This window comes from Leucopleurus acutus (assembly GCF_964270905.1).
Source record: "Leucopleurus acutus genome assembly, chromosome: 2".
Classification (NCBI taxonomy): Eukaryota; Metazoa; Chordata; class Mammalia; order Artiodactyla; family Delphinidae; genus Leucopleurus; species Leucopleurus acutus.
Window position 1 is genome coordinate 4,343,249 of NC_139143.1, and position 27,903 is coordinate 4,371,151.

The 27,903-nt window shown below is 38.7% G+C and overlaps 1 protein-coding gene across 1 annotated transcript; it reads left to right on the forward strand.

The window, feature by feature from the left end:
* Positions 1-7: 7 nt before the first annotated feature.
* ATP6V1G3 (ATPase H+ transporting V1 subunit G3) lies at positions 8-27,810 on the forward strand (the record flags this gene model as incomplete). Its single annotated transcript, XM_082834807.1, has 3 exons — positions 8-89; positions 19,911-20,011; positions 27,637-27,810. 3 exons carry the CDS (start codon positions 8-10, stop codon positions 27,808-27,810), a joined length of 357 nt encoding a protein of 118 aa, XP_082690933.1.
* Between the last annotated feature and the right edge of the window lie 93 nt (positions 27,811-27,903).

The following is a 27,903-nucleotide window of genomic DNA, read 5'->3' on the forward strand; positions in this document are numbered from 1 at the left end:
CGCCGCCATGACCAGCCAGTCTCAAGGGATCCACCAGCTCCTACAGGCAGAGAAAAGGGCCAAGGACAAGCTCGAGGAGGCTAAGAAGAGTAAGTCTCCATTCTGTCTGATTTGTGAGAGTTTTGTCACAAAAAGGGACGAGGGGGGGTGCAGTAGGATGAGCACGGATCTCAGGGGCAGGCAGACTCTGGTTAAATCCTGGTTCCGTGGGGCTTCCCTGGTGGCGCAGTGGTTGAGAATCTACCTGCTAATGCAGGGGCACGGGTTCAAGCCCTGGTTCTGGGAGGATCCCACATGCCGTGGAGCAACTAGACCCGTGAGCCACAACTACTGAGCCTGCGCGTCTGGAGCCTGTGCTCCACAACAAGTGAGGCCACGATAGTGAGAGACCCGCGCACCGCGATGAAGAGCGGCCCCCGCTTGCCACAACTAGAGAAAGCCCGCGCACAGAAACGAAGACCCAACACAGCAAAAATAAATTAATTAATTAATAAAACTCCTACCCCCAACATCTTCTTTAAAAAAAAAAAAATCCTGGTTCCACCACACTCCCTGGTAGACCTTGGCCAGTTCATAGAAACTACCCAGTTGTCTGTCCCCCATCACTGTAGTGGGGATGGATTTTGCCAGCTTAGATCTTTTGGACAGGCTACCTGCTAAGTGAAATGATAATGGACATTGAAGTTAGGGAGACACAGGCTTAAGCTTTGCCTCTGCAAGTTCCTTCACATTGCCCAGCCGCAGTGTCTCAATATTGTGACATGGTTCAGAGACAGACCACTGGGAATTCCCTGGCTGTCCAGTGGTTAGGACTTGGTGCTTTCACTGTCAGGGCTGGGTTCAATCCCTGGTTGGGGAACTAAGATCCCACAAGCCATGCAGTGTGGCCAAGAAAAAAAAAAAAAGAGAGAGATAGACAACTTCCAGATTGAATCTGCTTACTAAGGAGTGACCATAAGCAAGTGACTTAAGCTCTGTAAGCATCGGTTTCTGTTTCCATAAAATTGTGATCATAACAGTTAATGGCTCATTCTCCTCCCTCTCTGGATAGCTTTTAATTTCTAATTTTTAAAAATATTTCCATTTTATTCTCATTTTCTAATACTCTTGCTATTTAGCCCTGCATCTACTGACTTAACAGGTAAGATGTTCTCAATAAACCTCAAGTCCCTTCCTGTTCTCCTTGATACTTACAACAACCACATGAATTAGGTATTACTATTATTTCCATTTCACGTATCTAGAAACTGAGTCCATAATTTGCCATAATATTTTTTTAAAAATAGAAAATATCATCCAAGCACCATGTTCAAAGCTTATCTTATTTACCCCTCACACAAATCTATTTTGCAAAAAGGGGAAAGTGATGCTTAGAGAAATTCTGCCCCTTTCCCAAGGTCGCACAGAGGGTAAATGGTAGAGACTGGATTTGGATGGGGTCTGATTACCCCGCCACGATCTTAACAACTGCATGGTACAAAACGTACATGATTTTTATAATGAATAAACTGAGATCGCAGATCTGCAACCCAAATTCATGTTCCCTGGGCCAAGACCTCTGTTCTTCCCACTGTCCCATTTCCTATCACATGATGACTTAATCCGTAGGAAGGTATGTCATTTACCTTCTCCCTAATCACATGCCCTGTCTCTGCAATTAGATTCAAAGCCCTGCGAGATAGGGATCATGTCTTAAAATCGTTGCTTATGTAAGTAGTTAGATGCATGGAGTGATAGGAATCGGGTGATACTGGCAGAAGCTAGTTTCAGTGTATCGCATGAAATGAAGGCACAGGACATTACAATGTGAGAGAGGAAGTCCGGCTGAGGCACTGCTCTGTCCCCTGGGGTTTTCTACCGCAGGCAAAATCATTTTCCTTTCTTAAGATAAATTGATTTCCTGAACACTCAGCAAGGTGGGCACCAACAACAAAAAAGAAAAAGACCCCATGTGGAGGAGCTAGAAGAGAACAGGATGGCGAAAGATAATGAAAAAGAAAACTTCACTTATTTCTCCATTTCTTTTTCTACAAGAAACCATGCCAAGGATGGCAAAATGGTATGAATGCAGCGTAATTGTACAGGAAACAAAGCAGTCCAGTACCTGCCAGCTGAAACAGTGTAGAAAATTCTCTTATTTTTTATTCATATTTCTTTACCACATTTAAAATATCCAGAACAGAAAACCAACTTATTTTAAGATGTGATCATTATGTTACCTTTATTTTCCATTATGGAAGAAGTGAAACAATGATAAAGCACATACAGGATCGATGTTATCAATAAACAGCAAGGTCCTACTCTACAGCACAGAGAACTTTATTCAGTATCCTATAATAAACCATAATGGAAAAGAATATTTAAAAAAAGAATGTGTGTGTGTGTATATATATATATATCTGAATCACTTTGCTTATACAGCAGAAATTAACACAGCATTGTAAATCAACTATACTTCAATAAAAAAAATAAGTAAACAACAAATGAGAAACCAAAAAAAGAAAAAACAAGAATCACTATTATTATAGGATCCAAATGATTTTTACCAACTACTTCTCCTTTTTCAACATCATTAGAGAAGTACTGTAAATCATACGAGTTGTTTGAAAGTGGGAACCAGTCAGAACAGTCTAAGCTCCGATTTCATAATAAAGATAAAAGCCAAACTTCTTTTCCTTTCCTCAAGTACGTGTGCTGTCCTTGGGCAATCTTTCCTCAGAAGTCAGTACTAGAAAATCCATACTGTATTATTCGTATACAAAACGTTCATTTTGTTTGCCGGTCACTGGAAGTACTTGTGTACTTTTCTTTTTCTTCGTCTTTGTTCTTAAATATTCAAGCAAATATCAATCAGTAATAGTACATACCCAGACCTTAAAAACATTTTGGAAAATATGTTTCCAAATGTTATTTCAACCAATAACCTCTGCACTCAATTTTACAGAGAATGTCTCTCCTCTGCCTCAAACAGCTTTGAGAAGCATTTTCACTGGATAGAAGGTGTTTTCTTGCCCAGCTGTAACTGGGCATCATACTCACTTCTTAAGCACGCTAAGGCAAAATAAAATAATACCTTTGCTACCTGGTATTTTGTAGCTTCTCTCATATTTCACTATGTTTTATTTCATTCATTTATTTAACTCAATAAGTACTTATAGGGCACCCACCATTTCCAAGCCACTCTAATACATATGCTGATGAGTAGACCTAGACCTTTCCTTAAAGAAGTCCCCAGTGACGTAAATATGTAAATGACATGAGAGGTACAGATAGCCATCATTTTTATAAACCCATATGTTTCACTTTATCTTTTTCCATAAAGAGATTTATTTGAAAATCTGACATAACGAAGGCAGAGTAGAGATTCAGAATGAGAACCAACAGATCACAATAGTGAACACCATTGTAGAAGGTCTAGAATCACCATCTCTTTCTTAAATCCATTTATTGGAAAGTCCCTCAGAAACTTACACATACAGTCTCTGCTAGAAAGAGACTTGGGAATATTCATTTTAAACGGGAGAAAGAGAGGGAGGGAGAGAGAGAGAAAACACAGCAATTTACATGTTAATCCTTTTAGAAAAATATAAGCTTAATAAGGTGGACATGTTTAATATTATGTTGCAAAAATATTGATTTATTCCATTAAGAAGGCTGCCTCAGATCCCGGTGAAGCTGTTACATAATCCAGTAGATGGCATAAATAAATGTTAAAAAAATAAAGGTTTTGCCTAAAGGGGTACAGATTAGGGGTTGGAGGCCCCGTTGTATAAGGATCACAGGCCCCCACTTACCAGCTGCTGAGACAGATGAGTTTGTTTTTTGTTTTGTTTTGAAGGAGCGGGAGTGCGGAGTTGGGGGTGAGTGAACAGACTTAAAAAGTGAGGCAACAAAATAGAAAAAACATTGGCTTTTTCTTATGTTTCTTTTGCAAGTTATTGAGGATTTCTGAGTTTCAATTTTTTCTTTTCTAAAATATATAAATATCTTTTATATTTTTTAAAATATAAAAATATATAAGAATTATATATATAATATTCACATTATATATTATGTTTATAATATTAAATATAAATATTATATTTTATATAAATATTTAATACGTATATGGCCAAATATTTTTTTTTTAACATCTTTATTGGGGTATAATTGCTTTACAATGGTGTGTTAGTTTCTGCTTTATAACAAAGTGAATCAGTCATACATAAACATATGTTCCCATATGTCTTCCCTGTTGCGTCTCCCTCCCTCCCACCCTCCCTATCCCACCCCTCCAGGCTGTCACAAAGCACCAAGCCAATATCCCTGTGCCATGCGGCTGCTTCCCACTAGCTATCCACCTTACTACGTTTGTTAGTGTGTATATGCCCATGACTCTCTCTCGCCCTGTCACAGCTCACCCTTCCCCCTCCCCATAACCTCAAGTCCGTTCTCTAGGAGGTCTGCGTCTTTATTCCTGCTTTACCCCTAGGTTCTTCATGACATTTTGTTTTCTTAAATTCCATATATATGTGTTAGCATACGGTATTTGTCTTTTTCTTTCTGACTTACTTCACTCTGTATGACAGACTCTAGGTCTATCCACCTCATTACAAATAGCTCAATTTCGTTTCTTTTTATGGCTGAGTAATATTCCATTGTATATATGTGCCACATCTTCTTTATCCATTCATCCGATGATGGGCACTTAGGTTGTTTCCATCTCCGGGCTATTGTAAATAGAGCTGCAATGAACATTTTGGTACATGACTCTTTTTGAATTTTGGTTTTCTCAGGGTATATGCCCAGTAGTGGGATTGCTGGGTCATATGGTAGTTCTATTTGTAGTTTTTTAAGGAACCTCCATACTGTTCTCCATAGTGGCTGAACCAATTCACATTCCCACCAGCAGTGCAAGAGTGTTCCCTTTTCTCCACACCCTCTCCAACATTTATTGTTTTTAGATTTTTTGATGATGGCCATTCTGACTGGTGTGAGATGATATCTCATTGTAGTTTTGATTTGCATTGCTCTAATGATTAATGATGTTGAGCATTCTTTCATGTGTTTGTTGGCAGTCTGTATATCTTCTTTGGAGAAATGTCTATTTAGGTCTTCTGCCCATTTTTGGATTGGGTTGTTTGTTTTCTTGTTACTGAGCTGCTTGTAAATTTTGGAGATTAATCCTTTGTCGGTTGCTTCATTTGCAAATATTTTCTCCCATTCTGAGGGTTGTCTTTTGGTCCTGTTTATGGTGTCCTTTGCTGTGCAAAAGCTTTGAAGTTTCATTAGGTCCCATTTGTTTATTTTTGTTTTTATTTCCATTACTCTAGGAGGTGGGTCAGAAAGGATCTTGCTGTGATTTATGTCATAGAGTGTTCTGCCTATGTTTTCCTCTAAGAGTTTGATAGTTTCTGGCCTGACATTTAGGTCTTTAATCCATTTTGAGCTTATTTTTGTGTATGGTGTTAGGGAGTGATCTAATCTCATACTTTTACATGTACCTGTCCAGTTTTCCCAGCACCACTTATTGAAGAGGCTGTCCTTTCTCCATTGTACATTACTGCCACCTTTATCAAAGATAAGGTGTCCATATGTGCATGGGTTTATCTCTGGGCTTTCTATCCTGTTCCATTGATCTATCTTTCTGTTTTTGTGCCAGTACCATACCGTCTTGATAACTGTAGCTTTGTAGTATAGTCTGAAGTCAGGGAGCCTGATTCCTCCAGTTCCTTCTTTCGTTCTCAAGATTGCTTTGGCTATTCGGGGTCTTTTGTGTTTCCATACAAATTGTGAAATTTTTTGTTCTAGTTCTGTGAAAAATGCCAGTGGTAGTTTGATAGGGATTGCATTGAATCTATAGATTGCTTTGGGTAGTAGAGTCATTTTCACAATGTTGATTCTTCCAATCCAAGAACATGGTATATCTCTCCATCTATTTGTATCATCTTTAATTTCTTTCATCAGTGTCTTATAATTTTCTGCATACAGGTCTTTTGTCTCCTTAGGTAGGTTTATTCCTAGATATTTTATTCTTTTTGTTGCAATGGTAAATGGGAGTGTTTTCTTGATTTCACTTTCAGATTTTTCATCATTAGTATATAGGAATGCCAGAGATTTCTGTGTATTAATTTTGTATCCTGCCACTTTACCAAATTCATTGATTAGCTCTAGTAGTTTTCTGGTAGCATCTTTAGGGTTCTCTATGTATAGGATCATGTCATCTGCAAACAGTGACAGCTTTACTTCTTCTTTTCCGATTTGGATTCCTTTTATTTCCTTTTCTTCTCTGATTGCTGTGGCTAAAACTTCCAAAACAATGTTGAATAATAGTGGTGAGAGTGGGCAACCTTGTCTTGTTCCTGATCTTAGTGGAAATGCTTTCAGTTTTTCACCATTGAGGATGATGTTTGCTGTGGGCTTGTCATATATGGCCTTTATTATGTTGAGGAAAGTTCCCTCTATGCCTACTTTCTGCAGGGTTTTTATCATAAATGGGTGTTGAATTTTGTCAAAAGCTTTCTCTGCATCTATTGAGATGATCATATGGTTTTTCTCCTTCAATTTGTTAATATGGTTTATCACATTGATAGATTTGCGTATATTGAAGAATCCTTGCATTCCTGGAATAAACCCCACTTGATCATGGTGTATGATCCTTTTAATGTGCTGTTGGATTCTGTTTGCTAGTATTTTGTTGAGGATTTTTGCATCTATGTTCATCAGTGATATTGGCCTGTAGTTTTCTTTCTTTGTGACATCCTTGTCTGGTTTTGGTATCAAGGTGATGGTGGCCTCGTAGAAGGAGTTTGGGAGTGGTCCTCCCTCTGCTATATTTTGGAAGAGTTTGAGAAGGATAGGTGTTAGCTCTTCTCTAAATGTTTGATAGAATTCGCCTGTAAAGCCATCTGGTCCTGGGCTTTTCTTTGTTGGAAGGTTTTTAATCACAGTTTCAATTTCAGTGCTTGTGATTGGTCTGTTCATATTTTCTATTTCTTCCTGATTCAGTCTTGGCAGGTTGTGCATTTCTAAGAATTTGTCCATTTCTTCCAGATTGTCCATTTTATTGGCATAGAGTTGCTTGTAGTAATCTCTCATGATCTCTTTTATCTCTGCAGTGTCAGTTGTTACCTCTCCTTTTTCATTTCTAATTCTATTGATTTGAGTCTTCTCCCTTTTTTTCTTGATGAGTCTGGCTAGTGGTTTATCTATTTTGTTTATCTTCTCAAAGAACCAGCTTTTAGTTTTATTGATCTTTGCTATTGTTTCCTTCATTTCTTTTTCATTTATTTCTGATCTGATTTTTATGATTTCTTTCCTTCTGCTAGCTTTGGGGTTTTTTTGTTCTTCTTTCTCTAATTGCTTGAGGTGCAAGGTTAGGTTGTTTATTTGAGATGTTTCCTGCTTCTTAAGGTGGGCTTGTATTGCTATAAACTTCCCCCTTAGAACTGCTTTTGCTGCATCCCACAGGTTTTGGGTCGTTGTGTCTCCATTGTCATTTGTTTCTAGGTATTTTTTGATTTCCTCTTTGATTTCTTCAGTGATATCTTCATTATTAAGTAGTGTATTGTTTAGCCTCCATGTGTTTGTATTTTTTACAGATCTTTTCCTGTAATTGATATCTAGTCTCATGGCGTTGTGGTCAGAAAAGATACTTGATACAATTTCAATTTTCTTAAATTTACCAAGGCTTGATTTGTGACCTAAGATATGATCTATCCTGGAGAATGTTCCATGAGCACTTGAGAAAAATGTGTATTCTGTTGTTTTTGGATGGAGTGTCCTATAAATATCAATTAAGTCCATCTTGTTTAATGTATCATTTAAAGCTTGTGTTTCCTTATTTATTTTCATTTTGGATGATCTGTCCATGGGTGAAAGTGGGGTGTTTAAGTCCCCTACTATGAATGTGTTACTGTCGATTTCCCCTTTTATGGCTGTTAGTATTTGCCTTATGTATTGAGGTGCTCCTATGTTGGGTGCATAAATATTTACAATTGTTATATCTTCTTCTTGGATCGATCCCTTGATCATTATGTAGTGTCCTTCTTTGTCTCTTTTAATAGTCCTTATTTTAAAGTCTATTTTGTCTGATATGAGAATTGCTACTCCAGCTTTCTTTTGGCTTCCATTTGCATGGAATATCTTTTTCCATCCCCTTACTTTCAGTCTGTATGTGTCTCTAGGTCTGAAGTGGGTCTCTTGTAGACAGCATATATAAGGGTCTTGTTTTTGTATCCATTCACCTAATCTGTGTCTTTTGGTGGGAGCATTTAGTCCATTTACATTTAAGGTAATTATCGATATGCATGTTCCTATTCCCATTTTCTAAATTGTTTTGGGTTCGTTATTATAGGTCTTTTCCTTCTCTTGTGTTTCTTGCCTAGAAAAGATCCTTTAGCATTTGTTGTAAAGCTGGTTTGGTGGTGCTGAACTCTCTCAGCTTTTGCTTGTCTGTAAAGGTTTTAATTTCTCCATCAAATCTGAATGAGATCCTTGCTGGGTAGAGTAGTCTTGGCTGCATGTTTTTCTCCTTCATCACTTTCAGTATGTCCTGCCACTCCCTTCTGGCTTGTAGGGTTTCTGCTGAGAGATCAGCTGTTAACCTTATGGGGATTCCCTTATGTGTTATTTGTTGTTTTTCCCTTGCTGCTTTTAATATGCTTTCTTTGTATTTAATTTTTGACAGTTTGATTAATATGTGTCTTGGCGTATTTCTCCTTGTATTTATCTTGTATGGGAATCTCTGTGCTTCCTGGACTTGATTAACTATTTCCTTTCCCATGTTAGGGAAGTTTTCAACTATAATCTCTTCAAATATTTTCTCAGTCCCTTTCTTTTTCTCTTCTTCTTCTGGAACCCCTATAATTCGAATGTTGGTGCGTTTAATGTTGTCCCAGAGGTCTCTGAGACTGTCCTCAGTTCTGTTCATTCTTTTTTCTTTATTCTGCTCTGCAGTAGTTATTTCCACTATTTTATCTTCCAGGTCACTTATCCGTTCTTCTGCCTCAGTTATTCTGCTATTGATCCCATCTAGAGTACTTTTAATTTCATTTATTGTGTTGTTCATCGTTGCTTGTTTCATCTTTAGTTCTTCTAGGTCCTTGTTAACTGATTCTTGCATTTTGTCCAATCTATTGTCCATTCTATCTCCAAGATTTCGGATCAACCTTACTATCATTATTCTGAATTCTCTTTCAGGTAGACTGCCTATTTCCTCTTCATTTGTTAGGTCTGGTGCATTTTTATCTTGCTCCTTTATCTGCTGTGTGTTTTTCTGTCTTCTCATTTTGCTTATCTTACTGTGTTTGGGGTCTCCTTTTTGCAGGCTGCAGGTTTGTAGTTCCTCCTGTTTTTGATGTCTGTCTCCAGTGGCTAAGGTTGGTTCAGTGGGTTGTGTAGGCTTCCTAGTGGAGGGGACTAATGCCTGTGTTGTGGTGGATGAGGCTGGATCTTGTCTCTCTAGTGGGCAGGTCCATGTCTGGTGGTGTGTTTGGGGGTGTCTGTGGCCTTATTATGATTTTAGGCAGCCTCTCTGCTAATGGGTGAGGTTGTGTTCCTGTTTTGCTAGTTGTTTGGCATAGGTTTTCCAGCACTGTGGCTTGCTGGTCGTTGAGTGAAGCTGGGTGCTGGTGTTAAGATGGAGGTCTCTGGGAGATTTTCGCCGTTTGATATTATGTGGAGCTGGGAGGTCTCTTGTTGATCAGTGTCCTGAAGTTGGCTCTCCTACCTCAGAGGCAGAGCCCTGCCTCCTGGCTGGAGCACCAAAAGCTTTTCATCCACACGGCAAACTTGCTGACTCTGAAACAAGAGGTTCAGGTGGCCACTTGTCACACACTGGGAAGCAGCATTCAGTGGTCCTGGAGGTGCCCAGATCCTCTCCTGGGAAGGGGGTGATAGTCCCTTCGTGGTGTTGCCACAGAGTATGTCACCAATCAGTGTTCTTGACCTCCTAAACCAATAGAAATTGATCAGAGGCCAGGTGAGAAATTCAGGCAAGTCTTTATTGGGACTCCTGCTGCAGCAGGGGAAGCGAGAACAACATGTTCCCTTGCTTGCTCCCAAATATTTTTAAGGATCAGAAAATGATGCCTAAGGCAGCAGGGTACAAACTAACTAGTTATTGTTGTTTTTAACTTATACTATATATATTGTATATTACTATAAGTAATAACAATAGAAGAATGAAATAGAAGAATAGAATACACAGTCTAATTTCATTCTTTTTTACAACTGCTGCAGCTTCTGGGTCATTTTTTCTTGTAATGGGGGAGACTGGGTCTGCTTCTAGATGTTTGCCTCTATTCACTGATTATGGATTCCATTGTATTTTTTAGTTAAGATCCTTACCTACATTTTTATTTGAAGAACTCAGATATTTGCCTCTATTCACCGATTATGCATTCCTTTGTATTTATTAGTTAAGACCTCCACCTAAATTTTTATTTGAGACACTGTTTGGTTGAATTCAGTTGGAATCACAGTAGGTTGACACTATTTTAAATAATTTTACTTGAAGTTAATACCTTTTGCCTAAAAGTTGTTCATCAATCAAAGCATCAAAGTGGGTGTGTTGGCCGAAGACAAACTAAATACATTTTTGCAACAGAACTGGGACCTATCCTGGAGCCCAGGTTTGGGGAATTGAACTGCATCTTTGATCAGAATTAGAATAGAAATTCAAGGTACCATTATCAACAGGAGGAATAAGGACTTGTGTTTCTTTGGAATATGATTTTTTACTTTAAGTTATGACCTTTTATGAGAGCAGTATTTATTTCACTTATACCACTGCAATCTGGGAAAGGGACACACCCGCAGGGGTTGCAGCCAGACAGTGTGGGCTGAGCCTCCAACTGGCTGGGTGGCACTGGGCAGGTCGTCTCTTAGGATCCTGATGCCTTGACCTCCTTAGCCTCAAATTGGAGGAACAGTATCTACCTCGTGGAGTCGATGTCATAATCAACTGAGCGAATGCTTATAAAGGACTTAAAACACCCGTTGGTACCCAGAAGGGGTTGCACGAGAATTAGCTCTGAGTATTCTTCCGCTACTTACTAACGAGGATTCTGAGTTCAGCTGAGTTCCCCTGACCTCCTCAGCGTCTTTGATGAAGTCCCCATTGAATTATACTTTAGTGCAAAATAAATTATTGAAATATTTCTACTTCTCACTTAGATAACACATCAGGGAATACAATAGTGCAGATCTGTCTGGCTCTCTAGGAGGTCTACCAACAATAGTTTTGTAAATCAGCATTTGTAATTGTTTGTTTCCCAGTGTACAGATATTCCAAGTTTATTTAAACAAGCACCTTGATTTCATCAATTTTCACTATGCAAGTGTGTGTTCTGATTCATGAAGATACGCCTTCTACTGAACGAATAAAATAAAAATTGTTACAGTAAAAATTCATGGCCCTGTTTTGTATGTTTTGTAGGCTTGTAAATGCTTCCTTTTTCTTTATAGCCCACAGACTAATGGGGTATTTGTAGGTATATTGGACTTTCATTTCTTTGAGTGGGTCATGTTAAAATAATAACCACACGACATTTTCATCTCTTAATAACATTTGGTTATATTCAATCCAGGATCTACACAAAACTACTTATGATATATATATATATATATATATATATATATATATATTTTAACAAGGAAAGAACAAGTAAAAGAAAAAGCAAAGTAATTACAAGGAGGTAGAGTAATGAAAGGAGAGATGAGGATAGGCACCAAAAGAGAGGAGCTTCTTTGCTTCCTTGGCAAATTCACTTTTTCCAATGTTTGTAGTAGGTGAACCAAATAAAAGCATTCTTTAAACCAGGTTGGTTATATCATTATATTAACAACCCCCCAAAGCCAAGAAAGCTTTTTCCTTTTTTTTCTTTCTATGTGGTAGAGCAGAATAAAAATGTTATCAGCAACAGATAGAAATCTCCAAGCATTCCTCAAGTGCACTTTGTGTTTATACCAAATCAAGGTGACCTCTGCTCCGTTTATGCTTTTTTTTTTCACTTGTATACCTACTCTTTGTACCACACTCGAGTATCTGACTTGGTTTCCAAAGCTCAACTAACATTGTTGCTCTGATTCTCTAAGCCACTATATTATCTTCCTAAGGCCACTGTAACCAATCACCACACACAGGGTGGCTTACGACATCAGAAATGTATTAACCTCCAGCTCTGGTGGCCAGAAGTCCAGACACAAGGCACTGGCGGGGTTGCTTCCTCCTGGAGACCCTCGGGGAGAATCTGTCCCGTGCCTCTCTCCTGACCTCTGCTGACCACCGGCAATCCTTGGCTTTCCTTGGCTTGGAGCTTCATCCTTCTAATCTCTGCCTCTGTAATCACAAGGTCTTCTTCCCTGTGTGTCTACTCTGTGCCCCTACGCTTCTGTCTCCAGATCTGCCTCTCCTTAGAAGGGCACCAGTCATCAGACGTAGGGCCCATCTCAATCCAGCATGACCTCATATTTTTTTTGTTTTGTTTTGTTTTGTTTTTTTGCAGTACACGGGCCTCTCACTGTTGTGGCCTCTCCCGTTGTGGAGCACAGGCTCCGGACGCGCAGGCTCAGCGGCCATGGCTCACGGGCCCAGCCGCTCCGTGGATGTGGGATCTTCCCGGACCGGGGCACAAACCCGCGTCCCCTGCATCGGCAGGCGGACTCTCAACCACTGCGCCACCAGGGAAGCCCTAGCATGACCTCATTTTAACTTGATTACATCTGCGAAGACCTTCTTTCCAAGTAAGGTCACATTCACAGGTACCAGATTGTAAACATATTTTGAAGGACACAAGCCAACATCCTCTAATTGTCAGATTCACTTGGCTATCCTGAGTCCTTACCTTCTTAGTCTGTTTTTGTTAGTGAAAACGTCTCAAAGAAGTTGCCTGTATTGCCTGTGTCTACATTGTTTTAAACTCCATTTTCTCCTGAACCCATTCTAATCAGACGTTTGTCCCTCCAACTCCACCAAAGCCCCCCTTGTCAAGACCATCAAAGTTGCTAAATCCAATTAATTAACTATCTCAGTCCCAACTGAATTCCTCTTTCATCTCTGAAACTCTTCCCTCCCTGGACTATGCAGCCCTGCTCTCATGCTTGGCTTTCTCTCATCTTCCCAATCTCTACGGTTGGGGGCCCAGGTGGGACTTGCTCTCTTCTGTATCCACAGATACTTCCTAAGTGATTACATCTAATTCCATGACTTTAAATCCTGGCTCTAGGTTGATGATTCCCAAACTTAATATTTCCAGCCCAAATTACTTCCCTAATCTCCAAATTTGTATAAACATCAGCCTTCTCCCCACACCACTAGATGTTTAATGGCCATCTCAATTAAACTGCTCTCTTGACTCTGCCCCAAAATAAAATGATGGAGCCAGCATTGACTCATCTATCTCTGTGTCTCCATCAACTCTGTCTTCAAAGTATATAGAACTTCTTGTCAATTCCACTGCTGCTTTACTATTTCTAATCATCATTAACACTTGTCTGACCTATTGCAATAGATTTCAAATCGATCTTCCTGCTTCTCCCTAGCCCTTACAATTTATTTTCACCACACTAGCCAAAGAAATCCTTTCTTGTATTATTTTTTTTCTTTTTTCTTTTCTGGTCACTATGCGCAGCATGTGAGATCTTAGTTCCCTGACCAGGGATCGAATCTGTGCCCCCTGCATTGGAAGCTTAGAGTCTTAACCATTGGACCACCAGGGAAGTCCCAAGAAATCCTTTTAAACCAGAAGTAGTATAATGCCACATTGTGGCTAAAAACCTTTCATGGCTTTAGCACCTCAGGGATCCCAGTCTTTTATCAACCCCAAGAGGTCTCCGTGATCTGGTCCCACTGCTGCCTCTCTGATATCATTTCCTAACATTCAACCATTCTGCTCTCTTTGACCTGTGACCCAGCCAGGCGGATGCTTTTACTGTTCCTTGAACTGGTCAAATACCCTTCCCCCTCAGGGTCTTTGCCTCTGCTGTTCCCTCTGCCTGGAAGGCTCTTCCCTTTCAGGCATTTGCATGGCTAGTTGTTTCATTCCTTGAAGTCTCTGCTCATATACCCCGTCCTCTGAAAGGCTTGCCCTATCTGTGTCAGCACCCACTGCTGTCTCTCTGTCCCTTAGGTGCCTTGATTCCCCTGCACAGTGTTCATCATCCCTGCCGTATTATATCCTTACTACCTGTTTCCTATCTCTGCTTCCCCCTCTTACATTCAGAGCTCCACGAGAGCAGAAATTTTGTCTGTTGTGGTTTTCACTGCTGTATCAACAGACCTAGAAGAGTGGGGGACATAGTAGATAGACAGGAGTATTGGTTGGTTAGATGTCTCTTATTTCCACTCCATGGAATGTGTGTTGGCCACCTCCTCCTTGCACAGTTCTGTCCTCTCTCTTGGTTTCCCCTCCTTCTCTGATGACTACTCTCAGATCCTCCTGAGGTTCCTCTTCCTTTCCTCATCCCCCAATGTTGGTGATCCCTAGGTTGAGACCTTAGCCCTCTTTTCTTCTCATTCCACACCCCCCCCCCACCCCGTCCCCTGGCGTTGATTTCAGTGCAAACCCGCTGCTAGGACTAGTACACGCACAAACTCAGATGACTAACAAGCAAATCTCTGTCTCCATTTTAGACCTTTCTCCTGAATTCCAAAGATGTCTGTCCAGCCACCCTCTGGATATACCCACGTAGGTGTCCTCAGGGAAGCCTACAGAGGCTTCTTTTTTGGTGACATCCTAGGGACCTTTCCTCCAGCTCATGCTTTACTCGCTGCCTTCCTTCTTAGCAAAAGGGTCCCAGGAATTGGAATCTGTTTTCCTAACAATGATTAGAAATTGTTGCATATTCTTACAATCACTTCATATACAATTTTAAAAATCCTTCCAATGACTCTTTGCAGTAGATTCCTAAATCTGTTTTATAGATGAGAATACTCAGGTTCAGAAACTAAATAACTGGCTTAAGGTTACAAAGCTTCTAACATCTTATTGTATCAGTGCCTACTGTATCATTCTGATTTCCTTCGGAAATGATCAATGTCATCTTGTCTTCCCACCAGAACACGTTCCAGAACCAGTTTAGCCATACAACCAACAGAGTGTCTCAAGGACCCATCAGCATCTTGGGACAGTCCCTTGGCCTCTTCTAGCCAAGAAACCAGGCAGGATGCAGCTGTGAGCCTTGCCCTCTGTCCCCACATAGAGTTCAAGTGTAACCTGCCCAATTTCTTAGTCCTTTCCCCACAAATCACCTAAAAATCAATCCAAACATCTTTCTCTCCTACTTTTCCTCCCATAAAACATCCTATAGGATAGATCCCAATAATGGCTTGTTGAATGTAGGACATTTCTGTGTAACAAACCAAATGTCTAAAAATGAGTGACTTCAGAGATGGAGAACAGACTTGTGGTTGCCAAGGGGGAGGAGGGTTGGGGGAAGGATAGATTTGGAGTTTGGGATTAGCAGATGCAAACTATCATATAGAGGACGGATAAACCACAAGGTCCTACTGTATAGCAAGGGGAACTGTATTCAGTATCCTGTGATAAACCATAATGAAAAAGAATATGAAAAAAGGAATGTATCTATATGTATAACTGAATCATTTTGTTCTACAGCCGAAATTAACACAACATTGTAAATCAGCTATACGTCAATAAAATAAATTTAATAAAATAAGGGAATTCCCTGGTAGTCCAATTTGCCCAAAAATATCTCAGAAAAGATGGTCTTGTATTTTTTCTAATCTCAAAAGTAGACAATTCATTCCCATTTCTGTCCTGGCTAAGTCTATTCAGCTTAACGTTTCCTCCTCAGAAGGCTTCCCTGACCTCCCCTAGCAGCCTTTTCTGAGTCCCTTACTCTACATGTGTGGGTCTGTTTGTATTTTTCACTTCCTCTGTTACCAGAAGATGCAACATGACTCTTGGGATGAAGGGGAAGCACAAGCTCTAGAATTTTCATAGTAGAAGTTTCCATAAATGTTGTCATCTTTAACTGTCACAAAACAAATAGAACCAAGATTTCTGTTTCATTGCTTTCACAGTTGATTTTGTGTATCCTTCACAATTTTATGCATTTTCTAATTTTCCTCTTGGACGTTGAAGCAGCATGTACATGTTTCCAAAATACACCATATTGGGACTTCTCTGGCCATCCAATGGTTAAGACTGTGCTCCCAATGCAAGGGGTGAGGGTTGGATCCCTGATTGGTTAGGGAACTAAGACCCTGCATGCCTCGCATCGCAGCCAAAAAAACAAAAATACACCATACGTACCTTAGCTAGAGGCAAGGACCATATCATATATTTTTCTGGCTCTAGCCCTGTGCATAATAAGTAGTATTAAGTGTAGTAATAAGTGTAATAAGTAATAAGTAGCAATAAGTGTTCAATAAATATTGAATGAATAATGGATGAATAAATGAAAACCATCCTTTCCTGCACCACCCTGAAGCACCTGATTTAGCAGTATTTAAAATCGTGACATGTGAGATTACCACATTCTCTAAAACAAAAGTTAGAGCATTCAGCCTAATGAGCCTGTGTGATCTTGGAGGAAATTTGGGACAAAAATTTGACTGTTGTATTTAAAATCTGTCATAGGGTCGCCCTTGTGTTTGATAGAGAAAGTATTGAGAAATAAGAAAATGAACCCCTTTTGGTTCACAGCAGCCATGTTTTTAATGCTTAAGAAGAAAGAGGTGTAATTTTTATGCTGTTTTTTTTAATTTTTATTTTATATTGGAGGATAGTTGATTAACAGTGATGTGTTAGTTACACGTGTACAGCAGAGTGATTGAGTTATGCATATACATATATCCATTCTTTTTCAAATTCTTTTCCCATTTAGGTTATTACAGAGTATTGAGCAGAGTGCCCTGTGCTATACAGTAGGTCCTTGTTGGTTATCTATTTAAAATATAGCAGTGTGTACATGCCAATCTCAAACTCCCAATCTATCCCTCGACACCCCGACATGTTGCCCCTGGTAACCATAAGTTCATTCTCTAAGACTGTGTTTCTGTTTTGTAAATAAGTTCATTTGCATCCTTTTTTTTTAGATTCCGCATATAAGCAATATCAAATGGTATCTGTCTTTCCGAAAGAGATGTAATTTAAAACTTTGGAAATCTCCCGCAGAGACAGAGAAGCCAGCTAGAGGTTAATACAAGTGGATTTGTTGCATGCATTTTGCTTCACCTCCAGCGAGACAGTCAGCGTGAGGCTCTAGTTTCTTGCCCTGGATGAAATCAGGTGGAAGATATGCAAGCTCTCACAGGCGGCAGCTGCCCAGTCCTTCCAGAAAATTGCTGTGCTAGCAGCGACTTCCCTGTGGCTCTCCTCTTTAACTGAATGAGAACCAGCGGGTGACTGGTGCCACGAGGAGGGGCTCAGACACACTCTGAGCTTGTCACTGCACGATGGAGCTAATATGCAGCCTCTTAAGTGGAGTACTGGATTCTTCCCGGCGGCAGGGCACATGGAGATTTTCTTCTTTCTATTATTATTTTTATGTGCTAGAGTCGAGACTTTGAAACCAGTATATTTAACATAATTTGCAATTAAGGTGGAAAGTCAAGATGTTTTATGTGGTTGATTGGATAAAATCGTATCCTACAACCCATCATTGTGTATCCTAGAACCCATTATAACTAAGAAAATGTTAAAAATCTTAAACATATTTTTGTCCTAATGTGAATGATAAGCCGTGATAAGAAAGCAGGCTGGGGATCCAGCAACAGTTTTCCTTGCCAACATATCTAATTGTTCTGCGGATAGCATGTGTTTGGTTGCCACAAAATGGTTAGAACTATCGAGAATAAAGAAATCTGTATATGCAAAATGGTAAGGAGCATTAATTAAGTAGGAAAAAGGTAAGCATTGCTGTGAATGTTCCATTAAGCCTCAAGCATCAGAAGACCATTAATTTATATGAGATCTTGGATTTTACAGAGAGTGTAGACAGATTCTGTTCTGAATGAGCTCAGCTCAGTCCCATTCAAGGGTAATACATATTCAAAGAGACACATCTCAGTTTATAACTCAGCGACTCTCTTTATCCCATCTATATACAGTGACTAGCAAAGCAACTCATACACAGCAGGGAGAGAAATTTAGACACCATCTACACTCAAATACAACAAAGGTACAGAAAGATGAAACCATGTAAAAGCCTGTATCTAGATTGACACATAGATAAAAGTTTAAGATTTTTTTTAATGCTACTTAAAGAGAACACATTTATTTATTTATTTATTCATTCATTATTTTTATTGAAGTATAGTTGATTTACAATGTTGTGTTAGTTTCAGGTGTACAGCAAAGTGATTCTGTTATTTATATATATATATCTGTGTATATATATATATATCTGTGTATATATATATATATATCTGTGTGTATATATATATCTGTGTGTGTGTGTATATATATATATATATATATATATATATATATATATATATATATATTCTTTTTCAGATTATTTTCCCTTACAGGTTATTACAAAATATTCAATATAGTTTCCCATGCTATATAGTCCTTGCTGGTTATCTATTTTATCTAATTTACATTTATATATAGTACTGTGTATATGTTAATCTCAAACTCCTAATTTATCCCTCTTCCCCCCTTTCCCCTTTGGTAACCATAAGTTTGTTTCCTATGTCTGAAAATACACTTATTTAGTTCAAAGTCTACACCATATAACAAACCCTTGACAACGATTAAAAACAAAAGCTTGAGACCTTATCAGAGAGAAGAAACTATGTTAAATGGGCAAAAGAATAAAGGCATTTAACTAAAATAAAGAGACGATAGATTCTGAGACAAATTAATTTCAATACAGTTGAGAATTTCTTTAAAGTTTTAATGATCACAAAGCATTAGTATCTGAAGGTGGTGGGTGGTGAGTGCCTAGCAGCGATGACTATTACTCTATAACCCCCCAAACTTACTCTGGTTGTCAAAAAAAGTCATGTGCTCACCTAATGATCTCCACAGCTTTGTGTTTGTCTGAAACTTTCATGTGCATTGCTGTCTGCTGGCTTAAGGCTTACACCTTTGCTCTTAATAAAAGAAAAGAGAGCTACTTAACTAAATCTCATAACCATTAAAAACGGTTGGTTTTACAATCACTTTCAAGTCCCCCTCAGAGAAAGCTACCACAAAAAGTATCTACTTTGATGTGCTGCTGGGGCTTAATCAGACTTTCTAGAGTCAACAAATGGCAAGGAAAAAACCCAATAAAATGCTTGAAAAAATTGTTAGTTGGTTTGATAGAGTCTGAGCTGCATGTTTGTGCATTTGGAGATCTGCCAGTATTCAATAGAATCCAGTTGGTATGGACTGAAGGATTCCTGGCAGCAAATCAGGACAGAAAGTCTGACCAAATAATGTCTTTTTGACTCAGTGACAGCTAAAATCTGTTCTCTGGCTGGTACTGCTGTGAGTAAATGGGCAGATATTTTATTGAAACATGGAGGTGTGAAAGAATGTTGTCATTTCCATGTTCTAAAGAATCCAACTGAAAAAACCAGGAATTTTTCAATATCTCTCATGTTTTAATGCAGGATGTCATTCTAGAAAAAAAAAAAGCGTCAAAAAATAATGTAAGAGGGCTTCCCTGGTGGCGCAGTGGTTGAGAGTCCGCCTGCCGATGCAGGGGACATGGGTTCGTGCCCCGGTCGGGGAAGATCCCACATGCCGCGGAGCAGCTGGGCCCGTGAGCCACGGCCGCTGGGCCTGCGCGTCCGGAGCCTGTGCTCCGCAACGGGAGAGGCCACAACAGTGAGAGGCCCGCGTACCGCAAAAATAATAATAATAGTAATAATGTAAGACCTCACCCATATTTTTAAAAATCAAGTTGTAAATTCCAGATGGGTTGAAAAGACATAGTGCTCCTTCTATGCCACTGTTAATTTTCAGGAAAAGCCAAGCGTTTGCGTCAAGCCAAGGAGGAAGCAATGGCAGAAATTGACCAGTACAGAATGCAGAGAGATCAGGAATTTCGACAGAAACACGCTAAGGTAAGTAAGAAAGTCAGCACTGATTTTTTGCACCATAGGCTATAAGGTATGAATATTCATTAATAATGATATTAATCCTCATAAGGTGTCATACACACTACCAGGAGAGAAAAATACCCTGGATGGAGCGAATATAGTTCAACCAAGGTTGAATATCAAGCAAAATCTTAAACGTTACAGAATTACTGATTTTACATTTTCACTTCCAAGGCGTTTTGATTTGTCATAGAAAGTGTCAATCTATAGTTATTGTCTAACACATTGTAGATTAAAAATCGTATTCTCAAATATACAAGTGGATGGAATTGGTTAAAGTACTATTCCTACGACAGATTCTTTCTTTTAATTAATTAATGTATTTATTCATTTATTTTTGGCTGCATTGGGTCTTCATTGCTGCACGTGGGCTTTCTCTAGTTGCAGCGAGCAGGAGCTACTCTTCACTGTGGTGCGCAGGTTTCACATTGTGGTGGCTTCTCTTGTTGCGGAGCATGGGCTCTAGGCACGCGGGCTTCAGTAGTTGTGGTCTGCCAATGCAGGGGGCACCGGTTGGAGTCCTGCTCTGGGAAGATCCCACATGCTGCGGAGCAACTAAGCCCGTGCTCCACAACTACTGAGCCTGCACTCTAGAGCCCCCGAGCCACAACTACAACAGATTATTGACTAACACATTTTAGAAAGAAAGAAACATCAGAGAACATTTTGGTTGCTGTTGTCTGTTAACGTTTACTAATAGAATCAATAAAAAGTGTTGTACAATGTTCTACAATGAACTTGTTAGGCCAAATTTCCTTTGGTGGATTCAAGATTTAGGAATGACCCAAGTACATGTTGTTATCTATTGCTGAAAAGTCTTCTGGTATTTCCTTATGATTTCCTTTTCAACAGGCTGGCTTCATTCAACAAATCTTTTAGGAAAATATAAAGAAATGCTATTTCCTACACTAGCACTTAAAAAAATATCTACAGTTTACAGTAAAAAAGATATATAAGCAGTGAGAGAGAGGCATGGACATATATACACTACCAAACGTAAGGTAGATAGCTAGTGGGAAGCAGCCGCAGAGCACAGGGAGATCAGCTCCGTGCTTTGTGATTGCCTGGAGGGGTGGGATAGGGAGGGTGGGAGGGAGAGAGACGCAAGAGGGAAGAGATATGGGAACATATGTATATGTATAACTGATTCACTTTGTTATAAAGCAGAAACTAACACACCATTGTAAAGCAATTATACTCCAATAAAGATGTGTGTGTATATATATATATATATAAAAGCGCATGAATTTTTCAGAGCTGATTACAATATGGCTTAAATTCCATGTGCCATAATTAAAGTCTATACATTTTCTTTTTGCCTCAGCAAAAATACAAATAAAGCTCTGTGCAGAAGCCTGACATTGCAAGATGAACTACAAGCAGTTTGTAAATCTTTCTGTTTACGGCTTTGATTTTAGTGGCAGTAGGTGCGGAGCCCAGGTGGGATCGGGTAAATTGGATTACACGGTAGGAAAAACTTTTCCAATGGGCTGTTTCTTAAAATAAAAAGCCACTTCTAGAACAAAGTGGACCACTCAGCGAAAATAAATTCTTCTTATCGATACTTGGAAAAAGGAATCATGAAGTCCCAAGTCCACACATGCATATATGCCCTCTATGATTGGCCCTTGGCTATCTCTCTAAACTGTCAGCTCTGAAAATGTCATGCACTTACCTTTTACTCTGAACCGCAGATATTTTTGAAATGTTAGGGTAGGAAACAGCATTGCTTTATATTTTCATGAAAGATTTACGGAATGAAGCCAGCTAATTGAAAAGGAAATCATCAGGAAATACCAGAAGACTTTTCAGCAATAGACAACAATATCTACTTTGGTCATTTGTAACATTTTTTTACTACTTTTGTCCCTACTTGTTCTGTTCTCGCCATATGTCTCCCTGTTTTACCCCAGAAGAACTAAACAGGCTGCTGCCACAGGGCCTTTGCCTATGCTCTATCCATTCCAAGGATCTTCTTCTATTATACACATTCATCTCTCCTTGATCTCTGTTTAGTTGTTAGCTCTTCTTCCTGATCACCTTATCTAAAATTGTGTCTCTCATAAAAAAAGAAAGTAAGTACCCATTGTACTCATAGCATTTATCACTACTGGATATATTATATATTTACATATTTTGCTTATTGTTTATCTTTCCTGCTGGACTATAAGCACCAAAATGCACCTTCTTTGTTTTGTTCTCTGTTGCTTTCCTTGACATTGGTATGGAGTCTGCTCCACAGTAAGTATCCAATAAGTATCCAGTAAGAATGAATAACTAAACATCTCTTCCATGCCTTTATCTTTCCTACTGAGTTCTGTCATAACCATGCCATATTAGGACCTGAAAAAATAATCATTCTTCACACCAATCAGCTCTTTTGATCCTGTGTTGGATATTTCTAATATATGCATTTTTAAGTAATTACAAAACTGACCATCATTTTAGAAAGTGGCTGGGTTTAATCTCTTGAAATATTATTTCTCCAGAAGAATCTCCTAAAATGTAAAACTGGTTCAGGATATTTGTTCTCTGTGTCAGAGAATAATTAAAATTCCTCATTACTCTCATAATTAGAGCTCTAAGCCAATCTTACAGCTAGTTGATCAAAAGCTTACATAAAAAGTTCAGCGTGTTTAAGCCTCTGCTACCTCAAGCATATTGTCAACCATGAGCACAGATCTTCTTTCCTGGCGTGACCTCCATATGTCAGACACAGAGCTATTCCAGTTAAAGCTCATCATCGTTAACCCAGGGCATGTGGGAGGTCTGGGAGGAGACCCAAGAAACCAGTTTTCTGCCTGCTGTGAGGGTTGCTCCTTGATGCTACTTTTTTGGTTGCTTTTTAGCTCTTGTTCATGTCTGGGTTTTTCCAACTCCCCTGACTTGTCAATAGAAGCAAGTATCCCAATGTGGGCTGTATATCGACGAATATTTTTAGAACAAAGATTTACTGATCCCTTGCTTATTTACTTATTCCTTGTTTCACTTTATCCCTTGCTAGAATTTCATACCACTCCGCAATGAAAAAGACCAAACTAAAAATATATGCAATAGCTTGGTTGACTCTAAAAAAGATGCTATGCTGAGTGAGAGAAGGCCGTCATTTATACTGTTTGATTTCATTTATATTGGATACGAAGTATATACTGTATGATTCCATTTATACAATATTCTCAAAAAGACAAAACTATAGTGATGGAGTTACTGCAACCATCCTGTAGAACTTTGGAAAAGTCCTACAAAATAACATCTTCTACCGAAGAAGATAAAAAGAAATCTGGACTACTACAGTGGAAAAATGAAATCTACTGTTAATGCAAGTAGAAGTTAGATGCACCATTCATGTAAACCAAAGACCTGAAAATGGTTGCCCTGGGCATATTGAAGATTTTTGTCTTTAATCTTTCTTCCTAAACTCATATCATGAAAACATTTTTGTTTCCTTGAAGCAACCACAAATTGAGAACGCAAAACTGTGTGTGGGACCTGAACCTCTGATTGCCCTTAAACTGGAACATGTAAACAACTTAAAAAGAAACTTATTGAATGCTGAAAGATTTCACGAACACCATCGGTCATTAAGCTGTAAAGCTATACACATCAGTCTCAACACTGAAGGTTTGAAAATACACATAGAGAAGTCTTTAAATTGTACCCTTCGACCAAATGTACCACTAGTTGTCACTTAATTATCAACTTCTAATTTATACAGTGTCCCAAATATTCAAGCAGCAGGCTTTGGCCAAGAAGAACAGTAGAACAGGTAATAAGTTCTCTGTAACACCTGGTGATCTGCTCATTCTATTCTGTTCAACAAATATGTATTGAGCATCTACTATGTGCCTGGCAATGTTTGAGGCAGTTATAACTCATCAGTGGACGAGATGACACTTATCCCTCCCTTTGTGGAGCTTACATTCATTCATTTAAACTCCTACATGGCTTAAAGTAGCACTGTCTTCAGATACAAATGCAATTCTTCCCAAGGAAGACAATTTAAAGTGGTGTATGGTGAGTCACGCTATCGTACCATCTAGGAAACAGTGCAGAAACTCAAATTATTGCAGGTCAAATAAACTCAGAAATAATGTCATATAATTATGTAGGATGAGACATAGGAGTATGGGTTGCTGACAAGGGTATTCCAATGTTTCTGAAAGTTTAAGATGGATTATACAAATTTTAAAGTACAAGCAACACAGTGAGAAATCATAATAATCATTACTAACATTTACTGATTACTTGCTCAGTGTTAAGCTTCTGTGCTAAACACTGTCTTCATAATAAATATCTTCAGAAAATTATCATGTTACCTTAACAAAGCACCTTAAGAATATAACTAATACTAGTGGCTGTCATCTGCCGCCCTAGACCTGCACTGTCAAAAATGATGGTAATTCTCATGTAGCTACCAAGCACTTGAAATGTAGCTAGTCCAAATTAAAACATTCTATAAAGGTAAAATACATACCAGATTACAAAGACTTAGTATGACAAACAATAATGCAATAATATTACACAGTATATTAAAAGAGTAGTATGATTATATTGGGTTAAATAAAAATATTATTCAAGTTAATTTTACCAATTTTTAAAATACAACTCTAGAAAATTTAAAATTACTTACATGGCTCACTTTGGGGCTATTGCATTTCTGTTGGACAGCACCACTTTGCATTCATGAATCCGGCTGACTTTTTAAAATGATCCCATCAAATGGGTGATGTTATCCCCATTTAAAAGATAAAGAGCCTAAGGTTGAGAGAGTAGCATTGACATATATACACTACCATGTGTAAAATAAATAGGTAGTGGGAAGCTCTTGTATAGCACAGGGAGCTCAACTCGGGGCTCTGTGATGACCTAGATAGCTGGGATGGGGGTGGTGGGAGGGAGGTTTAAGAGGGAGGGGATATATGTATACCTATAGCTGATTCATTTTGTGGTACAGCGGAAACTAACACATCATTGTTAAGCAAATACACTCCAATAAAAATAAAGAGCCTAAGGTTGAGGTGAACTTTTCCAAAGTCCTTTAGGACAGTTGCAATAACTTAGCCTAATAATAACTATTTTTAACACTACTCCAAAGAAAAGTAGATAATAGTTTCATAACTGTGTGTCTGTTAAATTTTTCACCACTTAAGACATTGAATTTAGAAACAATAATTTTTTTTTTTTGAGTTTGGTGGACTCTATCAAACTCAAAAAAAAATCCAATATTGGATTTAGAGGAAAAATTTTATTCTGGTAGAACTAATTTTGGTAAGTAGTTCTCTTCTATTTTTCAATATCTTCATAGCAAGGGAAATTTCGTCCACATGTCTGTGCTTCTTGTATACTCACTTATCAAAATGTTATTTTATAAAAGTTATTTGATGTCTTAGAAGCTATATCACCCCAAAATGACTTTCTTTGAACTAGGAGGCCCCAATTGCCTGGACTATAAACAGAAAAGAACTTGAACCTGATCACCTCAATTGCATTTGATTTCAAGTTTGGGACCCAGAAAGATCATGTGGATTCTAGAATTTAGAATAGCCTTCTTTACCTTGAAGTAAAAAAATCAACCATTAGTGAGGTCTCTTGGACTAAATTAAATGCATACTTTCCATAAACACTCATGGAAGAGAAAAACCAGCTGTGTTGCCTTCACAATGTCCTGTTCAAGAAAGGCTGAGTTTACAAAGGAGATAAAATTAGGAGTTGTCTGTTTGCTTTAGCAAAGGATAACCTTACAAAGGGTTTCTCTGCAGAATCCCTTTAAACTGGTAACTCCTCTGGTAAAATTATATTTCAGTCATATCATTACTTGACAGAGAGGCTAAGAGATAGAGGAGGTACTGGGAAATACTGGGAATCACTGCCCATGAAAGACCAATCAGAAAGATAAGTTAAACAGAAGTCTAAAATTACAATGGAACTAGATGGACAAGTACATATCTTCCTCAGCTTATGGTGGGGTTACCTCCTGATAAACCCATGGTAGGTTGAAACTATTGAAGTCGAAAATGCATTGAATACACCTAATCTACCCATATCATAGCTTAGCCCAAACGTGAGCTTAAACGTGATTGGAACACTGTCATTAGCCTACAGTTAGGCAAAGTCATCTAACACAGCTGATCTTGTAATAAAGTGTTGAATATCTCATGTAATTGATTGAATACAGTACCAAAAGTGAAAAACCAAATGGTTGTTTGGGTACAGAATGAGTGTGAGTATAAGGGTTGTTGACCGTTGAGATCACTGGGCCCACTGGGAGCTGTGGCCTTCACTGCTCCGCAACACAAGAGAGTATCGTATAGAATATCACTAGCCCAGGAAAAGATCAAAATTCAAAGTACAGTTTCTACTGAATTTGTATCACTTTCACACCATCAAAAAATTGTAACTCGAGCCATAAAAATTAGGGACCAAACGTCTGTATATCCCAATTTATACCAAAATTTTCAAGATTATATCTAATACCTAAAAAAAGGTAAACCTGTGCATGTGAAAGTATCTTATTGAGCATACTGTGGCTGTATCTTTCTAAAAAAAAAAAAAAAGGGCTTCCCTGGTGGCGCAGTGGTTGAGAGCCCGCCTGCCGATGCAGGGGACACAGGTTCGTGCCCTGGTCCGGGAAGATCCCACATGCCGCGGAGCAGATGGGCCCGTGAGCCATGGCCGCTGAGCCTGTGCATCTGGAGCCTGTGCTCCACAGCGGGAGAGGCCACAACAGTGAGAGGCCCGTGTACCGCAAAAAAAAAAAAAAAAAAAAAAAAGATTTAATGAGTTCAGATAATGTATTTTAAAAATTGACAAACCAGGTATTTGCTCTTTAAAGACCAGCAAAATGGGTTTAATGATGTCTTTCAACTTTATTTTCCAGACTTTTAATACAGAAGGCAAGCAATAGGTAAGATACAGAAATTCAATGGAAACTATTATAAATATCAATACATGAAAAAATTTCTGAGCATGGTATAATGACTGTGAACTTGCATTCAATTTGTACTGTGTGAAGGTCAGTTTAGAAGTAGAAGTCACCTGTTGTGGCCAGCTTCCTTTTTTTTTTAATAGTTGATTTACAATATAGTTTCAGGTACACAGCATAGTGATTCAGGTTTGACTTTTTTTTTGCAGATAATATTCTTTTAGAAAAGTGTATCCATCCCACTCATAATACTGGTAATCTTACCCATTCTCTGAAAAAATTCTGGAAAAATAATGCATAGTGTAAATGACAAACAAGCCAAAATGAATTTAACTTACAAAACAATTAAATTTTTTTAATAGATCTTTATTGGAGTATAATTGCTTCACACTACTGTGTTAGTTTCTGTTGTACACCATAGTGAATCAGCCATATGCATACATATGTCCCCATATCCCCTCCCTCTTGATCCTCCCTCCCACCCTCCCTATCCCACCCCTCTAGGTGGTCACAAAGCACCAAGCTGATCTCCCTGTGCTATGCTTCTCCTTCCCACCAGCCAACTATTTTACATTCCGTAGTGTATATATGTCGATGCTACTCTTACAAAACAACTAAATTTTAATATGATGTATAATGTAGTGAATTGTCTGTTTTATTTTGTCAGATAATGGGCTCTCAGAGTAATATCTCGGAAGAAATAGAAGCGCAAACGCTAGAGAAGATAAAAGAACTGAACGGAAGCTACAACAAGTCCATGGAAAGTGTGATCAACCAGCTTTTGAGCATCATCTGTGATGTGAAACCAGAAATCCACGCAAACTACAGAATTGCCAACTAAATGTGCACCCCATTGTTCAATAAACAGTGTCTGCATGCCCCCTGGTTGCTTATGGTTTCATGTTTATATTAAGAGATTTGAATTGTACATCTT